Genomic DNA, 20126 nt, shown 5'->3' on the forward strand with positions numbered 1-20126 from the left:
TGATCAGGGACCTATCGAGATTACTGCCCTCCAGGCAATCAAAACAGACCTGACTGCCCAGGGGTACGCCGTCAAGGCTGTCGAGCAGATGGGCAAACTTGAAAGCAAGTGGCCCCTATTCCAGGTCACACTACCAGTTATCCCCCAAAACAAAGGGAGATAAACATGGTCCTGGCTGTTCCTTTCACCAGCAAGCCACTGAGCCGCAAAAACAAGACGGTGCAGTGCTTCAGGTGTGAGGGCCTAAACCAAATCGCCGCGCACTGCACCATGGCGCTAAGATGCAGGAAGTGCGCCGAGACCCATGACATGAGGTCTTGTACACTAATACATCTACATCTACATCTACATCTACATGACTACTCTGCAATTCACATTTAAGTGCTTGGCAGAGGGTTCATCGAACCACAATCATACTATCTCTCTACTATTCCACTCCCGAACAGCGAGCGGGAAAAACGAACACCTAAACCTTTCTGTTCGAGCTCTGATTTCTCTTATTTTATTTTGATGATCATTCCTACCTATGTAGGTTGGGCTCAACAAAATATTTTCGCATTCGGAAGAGAAAGTTGGTGACTGAAATTTCGTAAAAAGGTCTCGACGCGACGAAAAACGTCTATGCTGTAATGACTTCCATCCCAACTCGTGTATCATATCTGCCACACTCTCTCCCCTATAACGTGATATTACAAAACGAGCTGCCCTTTTTTGCACCCTTTCGATGTCCTCCGTCAATCCCACCTGGTAAGGATCCCACACCGCGCAGCAATATTCTAACAGAGGAAGAACGAGTGTAGTGTAAGCTGTCTCTTTAGTGGATTTGTTGCATCTTTTAAGTGTCCTGCCAATGAAACGCAACCTTTGGCTCGCCTTCCCGACAATATTATCTATGTGGTCCTTCCAACTGAAGTTGTTCGTAATTTTAACACCCAGGTACTTAGTTGAATTGACAGCCTTGAGAATTGTACTATTTATCGAGTGATCGAATTCCAACGGACCCATGGACCCGCAAATAAGGAGCACGCTGTGTCGCAAAAACCATACAGTGGGTTACCAGGGTTGTGAGGTCCACAAAAGATACTCATACTGGCAAAGGGCATAAACGCCCCCCCTCCCCCCCCCGCACATACACACAAACAAGGCAACAAGACACCACCACCTTATCCAGTCACACAAAGAAACATAACATGTCAACACAGACCACAGACGGATAAGACTTGGGTAGCCGGTAGCGGTGGTCTAGCGGTTCTAGGCGCTCAGTCCGGAGCCGCGCGACTGCTACGTTCGCAGGTTCGAATCCTGCTTCGGGCGTGGATGTGTGTGATGTCCTTAGGTTAGTTACATTTAAGTAGTTCTAAGTTGTAGGGGACTTATGACCTCAGCAGTTGAGTCCCATATTGCTCAGAGCCATTTTTGACTTGGGTAAAACCAAGACCGAACACATCAAGGGCAACATATGCACAAATGGTTTCTCCTTCGGGAAACCATGAAAACGTAGTCCTAGAATCACCGCAACAACAAACACAGTCACAAGAACAACACCGTGAAAGATACAACAGCAACGACCAGGTCCACCAAGACAGAGGAAGCTCTAGGGAACCTCACACTCAGTCCGCCACTCGGACCCTCTGCAACTTCCTCAGTAGTTCAAAATCCAGTCATGGATAGACGACCGAAGCTCTGACAAAGAGCGTCTTTAAAGCAGGTGGCACTGTTAACCAAGAGGGTGAGTTGAGAGAACTCATGAAGGAGTTCTCCATCGACATATGCATGTTGGGTGAAACCCACCTCGAACTGGGATAAAAGCGACAGTTCCCAACTACGTTAGCTACCATAAAAACAGGCCAACCCAGGGCGGAGGAATGGCCTTATACATAAAAAAGGGATCCCCACCACCAGATACTCTTGTTGTGGTTGTTGTGGTATTCAGTCCTGAGACTGGTTTGATGAAGCTCTCCATGATACCATATCCTGTGCAAGTTTCTTCATCTCCCCAGTACATACTGCAACCTACATACTTCTGAACCTGCTTAATGTATTCGTCTCTTGGTATCCCTCTACGATTTTTACCCTCCATGCTAACCTCCAATGCTAAATTTGTGATCCCTTGATGCCTCAGAACATGTCCTACCAACCGATCAATTCGTCTCGTCAAATTGTGCCACAAACTCCCCTTCTCCCCAATTCTATTCAATAACTCCTCATTGGTTATGTGATCTACCCATCTAAACTTCAGCATTCTTCTGTAGCACCACATTTCGAAAGCTTCTATTCTCTTCCTGTCCAAACTACACTCCTGGAAATTGAAATAAGAATACCGTGAATTCATTGACCCAAGAAGGGGAAACTTTATTGACACATTCCTGGGGTCAGATACGTCACATGATCACACTGACGGAACCACAGGCACATAGACACAGGCAACAGAGCATGCACAATGTCGGCACTAGTACAGTGTATATCCACTTTTCGCAGCAATGCAGGCTGCTATTCTCCCATGGAGACGATCGTAGAGATGCTGGATGTAGTCCAATGGAACGGCTTGCCATGCCATTTCCACCTGACACCTCAGTTGGACCAGCGTTCGTGCTGGACGTGCAGACGCGTGAGACGACGCTTCATCCAGTCCCAAACATGCTCAATGGGGGACAGATCCGGAGATCTTGCTGACCAGGGTAGTTGACTTACACCTTCTAGAGCACGTTGGGTGGCACGGGATACATGCGGACGTGCATTGGCCTGTTGGAACAGCAAGTTCCCTTGCCGGTCTAGGAATGGTAGAACGATGGGTTCGATGACGGTTTGGATGTACCGTGCACTATTCAGTGTCCCCTCGACGATCACCAGAAGTGTACGGCCAGTGTAGGAGATCGCTCCCCACACCATGATGCCGGGTGTTGGCACTGTGTGCCTCGGTCGTATGCAGTCCTGATTGTGGCGCTCACCTGCACGGCGCCAAACACGCATACGACCATCATTGGCACCAAGGCAGAAGCGACTCTCATCGCTGAAGACGACACGTCTCCATTCGTCCCTCCATTCACGCCTGTCGCGACACCACTGGAGGCGGGCTGCACGATGTTGGGGCGTGAGCGGAAGACGGCCTAACTGTGTGTGGGACCGTAGCCCAGCTTCATTGAGACGGTTGCGAATAGTCCTCGCCGATACCCCAGGGGCAACAGGGTCCCTAATTTGCTGGGAAGTGGCGGTGTGGTCCCCTACGGCACTGCGTAGGATCCTACGGTCTTGGCGTGCATCCGTGCGTCGCTGCGGTCCAGTCCCAGGTCGACGGGCACGTTCACCTTCCGCCGACCACTGGCGATAACATCGATGTACTGTGGAGACCTCATGCCCCACGTGTTGAGCAATTCGGCGGTACGTCCACCCGGCCTCCCGCATGCCCACTATACGCCCTCGCTCAAAGTCCGTCAACTGCACATACGGTTCACGTCCACGCTGTCGCGGCATGCTACCAGTGTTAAAGACTGCGATGGAGCTCCGTATGCCACGGCAAACTGGCTGACACTGACGGCGGCGGTGCACAAATGCTGCGCAGCTAGCGCCATTCGCCGGCCAACACCGCGGTTCCTGGTGTGTCCGCTGTGCCGTGCGTGTGATCATTGCTTGTACAGCCCTCTCTTCTTCAGAAACGCTTTACGTGCCATCGCCAGTCTACATTTTATATCATCGCTACTTCGACCATCATCAGTTATTTTTCTCCCCAAAATAGCAAAACTCCTTTACTACTTTGTCTCATTTCTTAATCAAATTCCCTGAGCATTGGCCGAATTAATTCGACTTTACTACATTATCCTCGTTTTGCTATTGTTGATGTTCATCTTATATCCTCCTTTCAAGACACTGTCCATTCCGTTCAACTGCTCTTCCAAGTCCTTTGCTGTCTCTGACAGAATTACAATGTCATCGGTGAATCTCAAAGTTTTTATTCCTTTTCCATGGACTTTAATACCTACTCCGAATTTTTCTTTTGTTTCCTTTATTGCTTGCTCAATATACAGATTGAATAACATTCGGGAGAGGCTACAAACCTGTCTCACTCCATTCCCAACCACTGCTTCATGCCCCTCGACTCTTATAACTGCTATTTGGTTTCTGTAGAAATTGTAAATGGTCTTTCGCTACCTGTATTTTACCCTTATCACCTTTAGAATTTGAAAGAGAGTAGTTCAGTCAACATTGTCAAAAGCTTTCTCTAAGTGTACAAATTCTAGAAACGTAGGTTTTCCTTTCCTTAATCTTTCTTCTAAGATAAGTCGTAAGGTCAGTATTGCCTCACGTGTTCCAACATTTCCACGGAATCCAAACTGATCCTACCTGAGGTCGGCTTCTACCAGTTTTTCCATTGGTCTGTAAAGAATTCGTGTTCGACATAGCACTCACTAGGAGGATCACGGGGTTTGTGGCCGCAAGGACAATTAACAGAATGACCTCCGACCACAACCCAGTGATCCTAGATGTGCGCTCCGCCACCTACTGCCGAAACTGTAGAACAAGCGCTACAAGACCTATCAGGTACCAACTTGCAGGCAGCGAACTTGGCTACCCCCCCCCACCCCCCCACCCCCCAAAAGGTCAGTCAGTTCCCGGAAATACAGTATGGCATAGAGAGCTACTTAGAAGTTGTACACACAAGAGTTCCCCTGGAGCATAGTTAAGCAAATCAAAAGCTATCTCATGGATAGGACTTTCTCTGTCAAAGCAGAAACCGCCACCTCCACCAAAAGGCGTATTCGTGGTGGGGTGCCACAGGGATCGGTCTTGGGTTCCGTTTTGTACAGTCTGTACACTGCGGACACACCAACTGCCCCCTTGGTGCACAACGCACAGTACGTAGATGACACAGCATTCTGCACAAGAAATGCGAACAAGGACCTGGTCATCCCTTGGCTACAAAGGGTTTCAGATGACACAGACACCTGGGCCCGTCGCTGGCGCATTACCATCAACTCTGAAAAGACACAGGCTACGCTGATCACCCGGAAGCTCAGAATGCGCAGACCTCCTCAACGCTTCCGCCGCTCCTTCTCCACCTTCACCTTAACGGAACCCAACTCCACTGGCACAGAACCGCCAAGTACCTTGGCGTAACTTTGGACTCTCGTCTTACGTGGAAACCCCACATAGACGAGGTCCACAGGAAGGTCTGTGCCATAATGTCCATCCTATACTCAGTCCTCATCTTTACCACCTCCCTTCCCTGTTCTGTGGGTGTGAATGTACATCAGGCCCTGATACGGCCAGTAATGGAATATGCATGCCCTATGTGGGGATACGCGGCGAAGCAGCACCTGGAGAGTCTCCAGAGGCTGCAGAACCGCGCCCTCAGGAGGGCACTGCTTCTACCCCTCAGATTCCCTACCGATGATCTGCACGCCACAGACGAAATCCCACTCCTGAAAGAGCGTTTCGAAGATCTGGCAAGGGCCTTCTACGAAGGCTCTTTCAGATCTGTTAGCGTCCTCATTCACTCCCTAGGGTGGTATGACATGTCCCGCGACAAACATAAACGCCCAATGACGATATTCGACGACTAAGTCGAAGAGAAACACCCTATGCCCAATCCCTAATCCTTAATCAACCTTCGTTTCCCATAATATCAGTCATCCCACCAACCTCAGGCAAGTACCAGACACACACAGAACATTCACCACATTAAGCAGACACCCAAAAATTACAGAAATAACCACACACGCAGGTAAACACGTGGAGTAAATGCCGAAAGGCTGCAAACCCCGGCACAAACTTCCCCAAAGAAGGGTAAGTATTAGATGAGAGTAAGCAGCATCCCGACACTTCATCAGAAGATGATGGGTACGAAACTCATCGAAACGTTGCGACAAGAAGGCGCCACCATTTCGCTGATAACACGAGAAGAATTCATAATTGGAATACGCCGAGAAAGACTGCAGTCCCATTATCCTGTCTCAGCAGTTCTGCTTTTGTGGTCTTGTCGGACGCAAGCGTTGTTAAAATGTGTGAAGTTGATTCGCTTGCTCCGCAGTGAAACACAGGTGAGAAGACCATTAACGCAGAGAGAACCATAGTGTGCTTAATATCTCTCAGCAATTTTCATAACTGAATTTCTTCGCAACCGGTACGACAGATTATTGATGAAAGTAACGACAGGTACCGCTGACTGTCTACTGGCGGACGACTTGCCTGCAGTAAAGGTAAAAAACTACACATAAGTATCTTCCTCGTGAATGAGTGCTGCTATTAGTTCAAACCTATGTAACTGCTAACTGTAGATCCTGAGACTAGCTTTCACATACAGACAGAAAATTGTGGCAGGGGACTTTAATTTAGAAAGTATTGTTTCTGAGCAACTCTACTGCTGTCTTAAGTTCACTTTTTTCCCAACAGACACCAACTTCTCTGTAGCTGACCCAACCTTAAATCCCATTATTGTCGCGAGGCGTCACGCCAAACGCGAATTACGTACAGAACGGGTTACGATATGTGTTTCACGAATTTATCACGACTTTGCTGAAAAGTAATATATTCAAACCTTCCTCATGAATCTATCTAATAGTGAAAAGTCACAAAATCTCTGCAGTAGTTCTTGAGTTTAGTTTCTATATATACCCAGAAAAATATTACATGGAGCTATGGTAATATGTATAGATTACCGTAGTTTGTATGAAAAGTGACCCAGGCGCGAAAACTGGATGCCTTCTGCTGACTACTGTTGACCATCTCCTGATCAGTGTAGGAGATGACGACTCCAGTTCTGAAGTGGACTTCTCTACTCAGGTACGGGATGAGTTGAGAAGGTACAATATGACTGACTGTAGTTATTACCTTCTGTGTGTTCGATATTTGCTTCGACTGTGAGATCTTGATAATAGCTTTTTTACGTGAAAATTAAAATTTTCCCTGCGAATTAAATGTTCGAAGAGATTTCGAGATTGCAGCCGCTCATCGTAAACTTCATCCCACGATATTTCAACTGGGCACCTGCCAGTCATCTTCAGATGAGCCATCGAAAACTGATGGCTCACCTGAAGATGACTGGCAGGTATCCAGGTGAAATATCGTGGAACGATGTTAACCACGACCGGCTGCATTCCCGAACGTTTTTTTTTACATTTCGCATACCTCAAGAAGATGAAAGATCCCATGGTTACGACAGGTTTTTCTGCAGCAATTTCTCTCTCGTAACTTTCGTCATCCACCTTGCTTATTGTTCATTATATCTACTAATCGCACATACAAGTAATCTGTCGTTTTGTCGGTTGAATGTTAACATACGTTAAGCGACAACCATACAGCTGTAGACTAACATGGGATCATTCATCTTTTGAGTTTGTAATATAGTCTTAATAGGGTAGACGTATTCCATTTTTATGTAAAGCACGTTCAGTGGCCGCTGTAACAATTGCAGTTTTGCTTACAACTTGGTTGGACGACACCATAAACGATTGCCATATTTGAAATCACATTTTCTACTCACCATTTTGGGCACTTACGCTGTTTTCAAGCGTTATTCTACACACAGGCGTACGATTATTACTATGTGGTAGTGTCTGCCATTCCTCTGTGTGTTCTATGTATCTACCACGCGTGTGTGTGTGTGTGTGTGTGTGTGTGTGAGTGTGTGTGTGTGTGTGTGTGGGTAGGGATGGGATAGGCGTTTGAAAGTGTTTGGGTGGTAGGGCTATGTATTGTAACTTCTTTGGGCTAGTTAGTGAGTGTAGAGAGCACATGGAAATAATGTGATAGTCTAAAACATGAATAACAAAACTAATGTCAAATGTTGGGACTCTTTACGATCTCGATAAACATATTACGGCGACCCCTAAATATGCTTTAATAAAAGTGAAACGCATCTAATCAAAATTGGACTTTATTACAGTCGCAAAAGACGAATTACTCCCATATTACTCTTTAAACTGCGACCGCACGAAGGAGGCCTCTATAGTAGGAACCGAAAGTACCGTACGCACGAGAATGACCTCGAGAGGGTTTGATTTAAATTCCACGAAAAGCAGAATCAAATAAGATCTCTGAGGAATACGAGAACTATTTTTTCCCAGGTCTAATCTGTCGCGAAGTGGAAACCATAGTAAAGATTAAAAATGTTTTTTGCAAAGCTTAACAATACCTTCTAGCTATTCTCTACACAGTCGCCGTTCAGTCTTAGACATTCGTCGTAGCATTGCACCAAATTTCAAATACGTTCTTCTTAGAAAGCAGCCACCTGTTAATTCCTGCAAATCTCGTTGTCTATGTCAAAATACTGTCCTCACAGATAGCGGTTCATATGAGCTAAACGATGAAAATGAGAAAGTACCTTGTTCGAACTGTATGGTGAGTGAGTAAACACTTCGTATCGAAATCGCTGCACAAGCATATTTGTTGCAACTGCAGTGTTTGGCGGAGCATTTTCATGGAGACGGTAACGACTAAATATAACATTCCTCTTCGCTTGCTGTGAATTGTCCTTCGCAGACGATATTTTCACATCGCCTGATCCACTTGCTGCACAAGATAATCAGTTGACACTCGCCTCCATGAATGATCGCCTGAATCACGACCGTCTATACGACTTGTAACAAAATTCCTGTACCATTGCCGCATCCTACTGTAAAGCATGACAGTTACACTATATGAGCTGCATGAAATCAGGCGGAACCATTTGGCGTGAAGACATCGAATGCCAGCGTCTACTTCATACTTGGCGGGAGACAGTATTGTTCAAGGCATCTTTTGGAGCTGACTGTGCACTCACATCTCGAAACTACGAATGGGCGCGATTGAGGGCATACTAGAGACCCTGTGCAACACAAATACGTGAAGCTTCATCGGGTTGAATTTGGCGTTCTATTGGACCTTCAAAACAAAATAGCTATAGTACATAGCACAATTTTTACTTGTGTGTGGTCCGGATTCGATTCCCGGCCAGAGCGAAGAATTCATCCTCTCAGGGACTGGTTTTGTATGTTTCTCATCATAATTTCATCATCATCGCCATGCAGGTCACAGAAGTGACGTCAAAGAAAAAGATTTGCTCTAGGTGGCCGGACAACAACCATATGGGGTCCAACAACCCAAAAATGCCATACGTTCATTCCAATAAAGTCACTATGAACAGTGTATAAATTTACGGACTTGTGAATAGAAATAATGTCTCATGTCATCTTGAATAACTAGCGCTTGACTGCTCTTGTAAATAATTTATTTAACTACCAGTTTCGTAGTCCGGGAGCCACATAATGGAATTAAGTATGGAAAATCAGAACATTAAATTTGCAACATGAATAGGACCGACATTCCTTGTCCGTGAATAAATGACGCAGTTCGTTTTTTTGTGTGACTAGAGCCTACCGTCGGGTAGTCCTTTCGCATGGTGCAAGTCTTTCGATTTGAAGCCACGTCAGCGACGTGGGGATGAAATTATGATGATTAGGACAACACAACACCCAGTCCCGAAGCGGAGAAAATCTCCGACCCAGCCGGGAATCGAACCCGGGCCCCTAGGATTGACAATCTGTCGCGCTGACCACGTTTCTTTTTTCTTTTAATCTCATTTTGTTTGTCTTCGCTCTTTGTACCGGTGCGAACGTCGCATGGTACCCGTTTCAGTTCGTCGTTGATCCATTAACTCTGTTTTTTTGTTACAGAGGATAGTTAACCCTCTGACTGAACACGCTGAGTTACCGTGCAGGCATTACTCAGCTACCACGGGCGGACATGACGCAGGTAGTGGATCGTGAAGTACGTGGAAAGCATTGATCCGCAATTCCTCAAGGGGTGCCATTAATCTCAACTGACGAGTTATCAAGCTATCCAAAAGCCATAAATACAGCAGACCACAATGCGTGGACGTGTAGGCGGGAAAGTGACCCGCTGTGGATTTGCTAATTTCCGCTTACTAGACGATCGCCTAATTGAGTCATTTATTCATAGACAGGGAAAGTTCGGTCCCATCCATTTTGCAACTTAAATGTCCTGATTCACTACATTTAACCTTCTAGGTTACGAAATCTGTTGTTAAATAAATTATTTGCAAGAGCAGCCAAGCAGTTCCTATTCAAGACGTTTACTTATGGCTGCGGTTGTCCTTCATGCAACATAGTGTGTACTGTGTGAAGTGTAGAGAAAGCCGTTCAGCGCTCACCACAGATGTGGGGAACGACGTCGGGGTTGTTCTCGTCGTGCGGCGCGGCGTCCGCCTTGGCCCGCTGCTTGTCCAGCGCACAGACGGCGACGGCGGTGACGGGCCCGTTGGCGGAGCCGCCGCCCCAGCCGCCCTCGTCGCTGTCCTTGGAGAGCGGCGTGGCCGGCGGCTGCTGCTGCTGCGCCGACGGCCTCTTGCGCCGGGCGCGGACCACCGCAACAGCCGCCCCCGCCCCCAGCAGCAGCGCCCCCAGCGCGCCGCCACCCGCCACCGCCCCCACCACCGGTGTCACACCCGGCAGAAGCGGCGTCTCTGCTAGAAGAACGAGCCTTCAGTCTTACACACTGAGGTGAAAGAAGTCATGGGACAGCGATATGCACAATTACAGATGGCGGTGGTGTCATGTCGACGACGTAAGAGACGTGTGCATTGGCGGAGATGTCATCGGTACTCAGTTGATTCACATAAAAACCTTTCCTACTTGATTATTGCGGCACAGACTTTGTACGAGTGGTGGTATATTGTAGTTGGAGCTGGACGCATGAGATAATCCATTTCGGAAATCGGTTTTCCGAGATCCACAGTGCCAAGAGTGTGACGAGAAACGCAAGTTTCTGGCATTGCCTCCAATACGAACAACGCGTTGGCTGAAGGCGTTATCGTAACGACCTAGAGCTGCGGAGTTTGCGTACAGTTTTCAATGCTAACAGATAAGCAACACGAGCGAATTAACCGCAGATATCATTGTGGGGGGTATGAAGAACATTCCTGTTAGGATAGTGCGGTGACATTAGGCGTTAATGGGCAATGTAAACGGAAAACCGACGCGCATGCCTCTGCCAATAGCACTACATCTCCTTCAGCGCCTCTCTCGGTCAGCGATCATATCAGTGGGATCGTAGACGACTTGGTAGCCGTCGCCTGATCAGATGACTCCATTTCAGATGACAAGAGCGGATGGTAGGCTTCGAGTGTGGCGCAGGCTCCACTCAGCCGTGAACTCTAGTTGTCAACAAGGCAATGTGATAACTGGCCATGGCTTCTTTATGATACATGCAACGGACAGGGTCCTCTAGACAACTGAACCGACTACTGACGGTAAATGGTTATGTTTGTCAACTTGTTCTCGAACAACGATTTTTTTTGGACGGGGGGATGACAGTTACCACAATCGTTCTCGATTGGTTTGAGTAACATTGTGGACAGTTCGATTAATAATGTGGTCACCCAAATCGCTCCTCGACATAAATGAATTTAACATTTATGATGAATGTTAGTCAGTTCGTGCACAAAATGCTGCGCAGGCAACACTTTCGCAGTTATGGACGGCTGTATAGGCAGCAATTTCAATATATCTGCAGGGGACTTCATAAGACTTTTTGAGTCAATGTCACGTCAGGCTGCTGCATTTCGCCGTGGAAAAGGAGGTCCGACATGGTATTAGAAGGTATCCCATGACTTTTGTCACGTCAGTGTGCAACTGCAGCTACAAGATGTGGTGAATAAACTTCCTTGCTTGAGTGGGCTGCCGTGAAGTGGACGTGGTGTAAAAACGGTGGGCATAGTCTTATTCGAAACGCTGGCCTCACTAGTGACAATGCCATTGGCTAACGGAGTAGAGAGCGTTTTCGTCGACACCTGACTTTCTAACGGCCAATCAACCGTTATCCCGCAGCGTGCATTTCGTGCACGACTAACCATTCCCGCAAAAGGGAAAGCGGAAATGGAAATTTTCATGATGATCTGTAACTGCATGAATGATATTACATAAACTATAATTTTTAAGGAACAAAATGCATCTAGAACAGAGTGTTCATGAACAGACAGTGTGTTTTTAATTAAGAATATTACAGAGCAATGCAAACAATTTAATATAGAAATCGGTACGATCTTTATTGACTTTGAGAAGGCTTTTGACCGTGTGAATCGTGACAGCCTATGCAAGATCATAAAACTAAACTAAATCTGCCCGAAAGTCCATGAATGTCCAACAGAAGCGACTGGTCGCCGTGTCATCCTCAGCCCACATTCGCCACTGGATGCTGGTATGGAGGGGCATGTGGTCAGCACACATCTCTCTCAGCTGTATGTCAATTTACGAGACCGGAGCCGCTACTTGTCAATCAAGTAGCTCCTCAATTTTCCTCATAAGGGATAAGTGCACCCCGTTTGCCAACAGCGATTGGCAGACCCGATGGTCACCCATGCAAGCGCTAACCCAGCCCGACAGCTGTTAACTTCGCTGATCTGACGGAAACCGGTACTACCACAGATACAAGGCAGTTGTCTCTATGGAAGATTACGAATGCGGATATCCTCATCACCTAAAAGGGATAGTGATAGTTACAGAACAAGACATATCGTAATAAACACAGTTATGAATCAATTAGAAGAAATAACTAACTATCCAGGTATAAGAAAAGGGTATGGACTATCACCTATGCTCTTTAGTATTTATATTGATTTCATTCTGTTAAACGGAGATGTAAAGTAACCAAAGGAATTACCATAATAGAACGAATGTGGGACACCTAAATATGGCACTGTTTACAGATGATAAAGTTATTAGTCAAAAGAATGAAGATACCTCCGCGGAGGTCAGAATGCCGGATAAACGAAATACACAAGAAACACGGCTTCTACATTTTTAGTAGTAAAACGAAAGTAAACGTATTCTGAGGAAAATACTCCTGTCAGGCCAAAAATTGTTTCGGATAATTCAGTTTTAGAACAAGTCTCATAAATTTCTTTTTTAAGCTGTGCGATAATGTTTGATTTGGGTGATAATGAAAGTAAAATAAAAAAAATTCGAAGTTGCAGAAACAGGAGCAGAATATTGGACTGTAAAGTAGAAAAAGAGACCATCATGAAATTGTATAGAGTGATGGCGCATCCTATTTAGTTATGCTATGGAAGCGACAGCGGAGGGTAACCATAAAAAGAAAATAATTTCTAAGGAAGACCAGGGGCTGAGCATAAAAGAGAGATGGTTAGAAATGAAGATATCAGAAGAGAATTCAATATATTCAGCATGAATAACTAAATTAGAAAGTATCGTGACGACGGGAGACAACACCTCATGAGAGAGTCACAGAAATCCCCTGAAGATCCTGAACTACCAATTTCAAGGGAAAGGAGATATTAGAAAACTTCAAAGAAGATAGAGATTATATTGTTTGAGAGTTCGGAAAATATAACGGCCTAATCTTTGAATGGATTATGAAATGATAATGATGATGATGATGACTACTACCTCGCAGAACATTGTTTCTGGTAGACAATCAACTGTTACGTTGGTTGATGCTTTTGGGGCAACTAGAATGTGCGAGGAAGAGGAAAGAGGTTGCCACCGCCCCTGAGATCACCATAAATCGCATTAGCAATATGACACTCCCTTTTGGGGTCTCCACGGCCCTCTGTACGCAATCATGTAGCAGCCCCACAATTTTCTGATGACCCAAGTTTCCATAATGGGCCTTTGTTGTATGATCACACGATTATAGAACTATAACTGAAAGCAGTTACTTCGAAAATATATCTAGGAGTGTGTGTACGAAGTGATTTGAAGTGGGATGACTTCCTAAAATTAACTTCGGGTAAGGCAGGTGCCAGACTGAGATTCGTTGGATGACTCTTTATGAAATGTAGTCCCTTAACAAAGGATGCAGATTATAAAACACACGTTCCACCAACACCGGTAATTGAAATTTGCTAATTACTCTGGGATCAATACCAAGTGGGATAGACAGACGAAACAGAGAGAAGCACTTTTCGTTACAGGTTCATTTATTAGGCGCGAAGGTATCACGAAAATGCTCAGCCAACTACAGCGGCAGGCGCAAGAGGCGAGGTGATATGCGTGACGCTGTGGTCTACTGTTAAAGCTCGGCTAGAGTATGTTCCTAGAAAAGCTAACCAGTATATTGGTTCTTCCTATGTACATCTCGTAAAGAGCCCACGAACATAAGATTAGTCAGATACGAGCCAGCAAGCAATCATTCAGCCCTCGAACCATAAACTGGAACAGAAGAAGGATGAAGGGATACTCGTACATACAAAGTACGCTCCGCCACACTCCAAAACGCGATTGCGGAGTAGAGGTGTAGATGCAGATGGCCTTTTGTACAAGAACTCGGTGAACGCGCATTTGCTGCTTCCCAGTGAATAATTGCTTCAAGTGTTGCTTCACGACGCCTTGGCGTTCCTTAGTAACATGTCGCAGTCTCATCAGAGTAAAACATGAATAAAACATGAGGTACTTGGGTAATAAAAATGCCGGAGAAGTACAAGAGAGGTTCCTTCATTTACAACAGTTACATGTCTTGTGTTCCGTCCTCAAGAGTAGACAACAAGATGAATATTTTTTAAGGAAACCACCGTATAATAACTGTGGATATTGAGCTGTTTCACAATATTATAATGACGTTTCTTTTCACACTCTTGAAGAAAGTTGTATTAAAGATATGTGGTTTCAGGAAGGCGTCATGAAGGAGAACAAAGCATGTAGTCCCTTTTTTAATGGAGAACTTCGGTTCCCTTGAGTGGTGACTTTCTGTGCCAGGGTCACTCGTCCAGCTGAATCCACGGCGTCCTCTTTATGGACATATCTGAGGTCTATTGTTTGCAGTACACATCCAAGGATAAGGATCGTTGCACATTTGCCAGAGAACATTCGCAACTATAGTCCGTATGCGCTGGGATATTGTCAGAATCTCAGCTGAAACTAGACAGTTCTTGTGGATTGACACTATGGATGTCTGGTACTAGCCATAATTTTTTTTGAAAATGTAATTTTAAATTTAAAATAAAGCACAAACCAAATTGTACTTCTAAATTACCACACTTCGACGTCGCGACCTTAATGTAAGGAAAAGCACTTAATGATAAATAGTCCATTGTGTACGACTACAATTTCCATCCTCGGCCAGATGCTCTTCTACTCCATTCACTAATAGTTCGTTGGCTGAATGAACGAATAAAATTCTGTGTAAGAGTGTCACCTCACACTTCCGAGTTGAATTATTTGTAATATCCACAGAAAATCATTACCTTAAGGCGACATTGTGCAGACTAAACTAACGCAATGCAACATGGAATCATGTGTTAATGTCATGGAGAAGACCGGAGGAAGAGTGAAACTTTCAACGACGATAACATATTACAAACTAGTACCACAGTTGTAATTTATAATCCTTTCGAGCGATTCTTGGTATGCACCGTTACCGATGAGATGCTTTTCCATGCGTATCATGCATTAACATGTTTCCTGACTGATGTTATGTTTTGCTCGTAGTTGGTACTTCAAGGAAAGGAGGAATACAAGTCTTTTCAGGAATGAATTATATCCTCCTTTCAAGACACTGTCCATTCCGTTCAACTGCTGTTACAGGTCTTTTGCTGTCACTGACAGAATAACAATGTCATCGGCGAACATCAAAGTTTTTATTTCTTATCCATGGATTTTAATTCCTACTCCCAATTTTTCTTCTGTTTCCTTTACTGCTTGCTCAATATACAGATTGAATAACATTGGGGAGACGCTACAAACCTGTCTCACTCCATTCCCAACCACTGCATCCCTTTCATGCCCCTCGACTCTTATAACTGCCATCTGGTTTCTGTACGAATTGTAAACAGCCTTTTGCTTCGTGTATTTTACCCCTGCCACCATCAGAATTTGAGAGAGAGTATTCCAGTCAACATTATCAAAAGCTTTCTCTAAGTCTACAAATGCTAGAAACGTAGGTTATCCTTTCGTTAACCTTTCTTCTAAGATAAGTCGTAGGGTCAGTATTGCCTCACGTGTTCGAATATGTCTACGGAATCCAAACTGATCTTCCCTGAGGTCGGCTTTGACCAGTTTTTCCATTGGTCTGTAAGGAATTCGTGTTAGTATTTTGCAGTTGTGACTTATTAAACAGATAGTTCGGTAATTTTCACATCTGTCAACACCTGCTTTCTTTGGGATTGGAATTATTATATTCTTCTTGAGATCTGAAGGTATTTATCTTGTCTTATACATCTTGCTCACTAGAAGGTAAAGTTTTGTTAGGCCTGGCTATCTCAAGGCTATCTGTAGTTCTAATAGAATGTTGTCTACTCGCGGGTCATTGTTTCGACTTAGGTCTTTTAGTGCTTTGTCAAGCTCTTCACGCAGTATCATATCTCCTATTTCCTCTTCATCTATATATTGTACTCAATAACATCGCCCTTGCATAGACCCAGCCATCCGTAATTGAAAAAGTGTTTTCGGTGCAGGAGGTCGTGCACCAACTGAGCTCTCGCTTATCTCCCATAAACGTTCGATGGGATTCATGTCGGGCTATCTTGGAGGTCAAACATTCGGTCCAATAGTTCAGAATATTCACCAAATCAATCGCCAATTTTTGAGACACGGTTACATGATGTTTTTCTTTAGGGGCATGAAATCCATGAATTCTACAAATGGCCTCCTAATAGCCAAACATAACCATTTCCAGTCAATGATCAGTTCAGTTGGACCAAAGGAACCAGTCCATTACATGTAAACACAGGACGCGCTGTTATTAAGCCACGACCAGTTTGCACAGTGTCTTGTTGACAACTTGTGTCAATGGCTTCGTGGAGCCTACACCACACTCGAACCCTACCATTCTCTCTTACTAACTGAAATCGGGACTCGTGTGATCAGGCCACGGTTTTGCAGTACCTATTGTTCAGCTGATATGGTCACGAGTCCAGCAGAGGCGCCGCAGGCGGTAATATGCTGTTAGCGACGATACTCGCACTGCTGCCGTAGCCCATTAATGCAACATTGCATTGCACTGTCCTAAAAGGTACGTTTGTCATACGTCCCATACTGATTTCTGGGGTATTTCAGTCATAGTTGCTTGTCTGTTAGCACTGACAAATCTACGTAATTGCCGCTGCTCTCGGTCGTTAAGAAAAGCCGTCGGTCGCTTCGTTGTCTTTAGTAAGAGGTAATAATGCCTGAGATGTACTGTTCTCGGCACACTGTTGATAATGTGAATCTCGGAATACTGAATTCCCTGACGATTTCCGAAACGGAATATCCCTTGCGTCTAGCTCCAACTACCACTCCGCGTTCAAAGTGTGTTAATTCCCGTAGTGTGGCCGTAACCATGTCGAAAACCTTTTCACGTGGATCACCTGATACAAACGACGTCTGCGCTTATGCACTACTGTTTTCGACTTTGTGCACACGCTGCTACCGCCATCTGTCAATGGGTATATTGCTGTCCCTTGACCTTGTCACTTTAAGGTATATCAACCTACTCGTTTTAGTATTTCTTTATTCTGTAATTCACCTGTCGTCTTACCAAGTTTCAAATGCTTGCAGTTCCTTCTTCATTCTATTTTCGATGAACTACGTTTCATATTCATCTAATGGTGTGCTTAAGACGCACATTTCCAGGAAGTGATTCTGCACTTCATTTCAGTATCTAATATAATGAGTGCTGTTACTGAAAGAAACAGGTCTCTCTTTTACAGATCTATTTCTTAATTATTCCTTAACTTAGCTGAAGGGAAAGGAGAATTCCTTCTCTCTTCTACAACTGTGCTATTTCCATTTTTTTAGCAGCAGCGCGGTTCACAGCCAAAACAAATGTTGTATTTGACAAGGGTGCCCATTACCGGTTGTCTTTAGCGGGAGTAAAATATCCTTTTATTTAGGATCCTACACTGTTGCACGATTTCGCTTGTGTAGCCATTTTATAGTGAGTCTGAGTACATACCACATGTAACATAGTTATGGAACAAATATAAAACTGCTATTGGTTGCTCAGGGAGAAGAGCGAGAAATTAAAAATTAATCGAGAGCTTGCATTCCGGAAGTCTCACAATCGACATATTTTGGTTATAGTCAAAGTGTTCGTCTGGCCATACAACGTTGTGAGTTGGTTTATTATGAAATAAAATTATAGGTATGTGTGATAAATTATTGATAAGAATACAGGAAAGGAGAATGTCAGATAATAAAGCGTGTTATCGCGTCAGTGGACTTAAAACGTGTAGACATAACATATTTCCTGGACGTCAGTGTCGGAAGTGGTGTATTGTGTCACGTATTTGTAATGCCAGCGTCTTGTGTCACGTTGTTGATTTTAACGTGTAGGGCGAATATGAATAAAAGTAATAGAGAATCGTTTTTCTCAAAGCAGCGCGTCCAAAGTATTTCGTAATGTTTTAGTAGTGCTAAAAAACAACTGTGTTTCGATACGACTCGGTTAATATTCGCAAATATATCAAATCATGTTGTTTTCCAGAAGTTTGACGACTAATGATCCAGTTAAAATCTGCCCAAAGCAACGTTATCACTGTAATATGAAGTAATGGATTAGCAGACTCTCCGACAGCTACACTATGCACTATGATTTCTCTGCCTCTATGTCGTACTCTGGGACGCTCTTTTGCCTACCAAGCTCGGTATCCCGGGCATATTGGTAACGGCAGGCGGTACGTTTCCGCGGAAACAACAATATACGAGATGGCTGTGGCAGCGCGTTATGCAAACCTCGCCCACCAAGTGGAGAGTAGTGGAACCTCAAGCGTTACGAGGCCGTTATGCCAGTGCGACCTATAACGCCTTCGCAGCTCCGCCCACAAACTGCAGACACTTTGGAAGCAAATGGCCCTGCTGACGGCTTTTCTGCGGTAGTCGAGGTGAGGGACGTCACCGAGAGCAGAGGTAAGGAAGGGAAAAAAAAGAGAGAGAAACGGGCTGTCGCTAGGTCGCATCCTGGAAACTGCGATTATCTTCCTGCCTCCTGGGAACATCTTGAAAGGTTTAGGGCTCATCTTGCCAACCGGAGCGCTCCAGAAAGAAAAGAAAGAGCGGAAGCGCTCCGACGTTTTTGCCGTTTGGTCTGTAGACAAAGGGCATCATTAAGCTTGAAATCACTTTCCGTTACCACTTTAGAGGTCAAGGATCTATTTTCCTAATTTCTTCCTATTATTATTGATTGAACTGAAATAGAACTGCTATTATTCCTAAGATTTACAGAATGGTCTATTTGAAAGTGTGAATGAAGTTTGAGAAAATGTGTTCCAAACGAGAAAGCGCTTAAACAAAATAAAAATTGCAATAATTAGTATGCTTAGGCTCCTCTGGAGGCGTTGAAGGGGCCCTGATGGGTTTCTTATGTAGATGGTGTCCAATGACCAGCCCACGTTCGAAGTTACTGAGCTCTTCTGACCATTGTGCTGTTGCTGCTCCTTTACTGACAACACTATACTTCCCTCCTTCTTCTACACTGGCGGTCGACCTCCTGTGTCTTGTAGTGGTCAACACTGCAATACATACGTGTGCCCCGATACTTTTCATCAGATGGTGTATATATTTTCTATATTCCAGTCAGCGTCTTCTTCTATGGTTCTGTCCCATGAGACCCCCTAAGGATAACACAGAAACTATTCCTGATGCCTCAACACATGTCTTATGAAGCTGTCATTTCTTCTACTTAGTGCATTCCGCATATTCATTTTCTCGCCGATTTTGTGGAGAATTTCCGAGTGTATTATTTTATAAGTGCACTTAAGTTTTTATATTTCTGACATACGTCTCAAACGCTTCTAATATCATCATCTTCGGTTTTCCATCAATTTTTAGAATTACTGGCGAGGTATGCTCTCCTTACTTAGAACAGTGTGCTTCTTATGACCTCTTTGCTTCGACCAGCAATTGCTATTTTGCTCCCAAGCTAGAAGAACTTGTCATTTTGTCTACTACGTTGCGCCCAAATTTTGTAACACTTTCCTATTACTCCTTATAACTTTAGTCTCTTGTTAGTGTAATCTCTGTGGTCAACAGACTGTACGATCCATCCATCAGGCCCTGCTGTTCTCCCTCGCATTTGCAGAGGGTAGCAACGCCATCAACAAATTTAATCATTTGTTTACTTCCACCCCCATCCATCCTACTTCACTATGTCTCCTTCATTGATTCACCCCGTTGATACATAATCGACCTGACAAACTAACT

At 44.7% G+C, this 20126-nt stretch overlaps 1 protein-coding gene across 3 annotated transcripts in view; it reads right to left on the reverse strand.

Annotated features, from left to right (window-relative positions):
- The window catches only part of LOC126267676 (nephrin-like), a 468973-nt gene that overhangs the window by 28094 nt on the left and 420753 nt on the right, over positions 1-20126 (reverse strand). For 2 of the 3 annotated variants that reach the window (XM_049972976.1, XM_049972978.1), the window contains exon 12: positions 10145-10459. In XM_049972976.1, coding sequence (XP_049828933.1) covers positions 10145-10459 — 315 coding nt within the window. The remainder of the gene's footprint in view (positions 1-10144; positions 10460-20126) is intronic. The other variant, XM_049972977.1, reaches the window with a different exon arrangement.

Source organism: Schistocerca gregaria, chromosome 4 (genome assembly GCF_023897955.1).
Source record: "Schistocerca gregaria isolate iqSchGreg1 chromosome 4, iqSchGreg1.2, whole genome shotgun sequence".
NCBI lineage: Eukaryota > Metazoa > Arthropoda > Insecta > Orthoptera > Acrididae > Schistocerca > Schistocerca gregaria.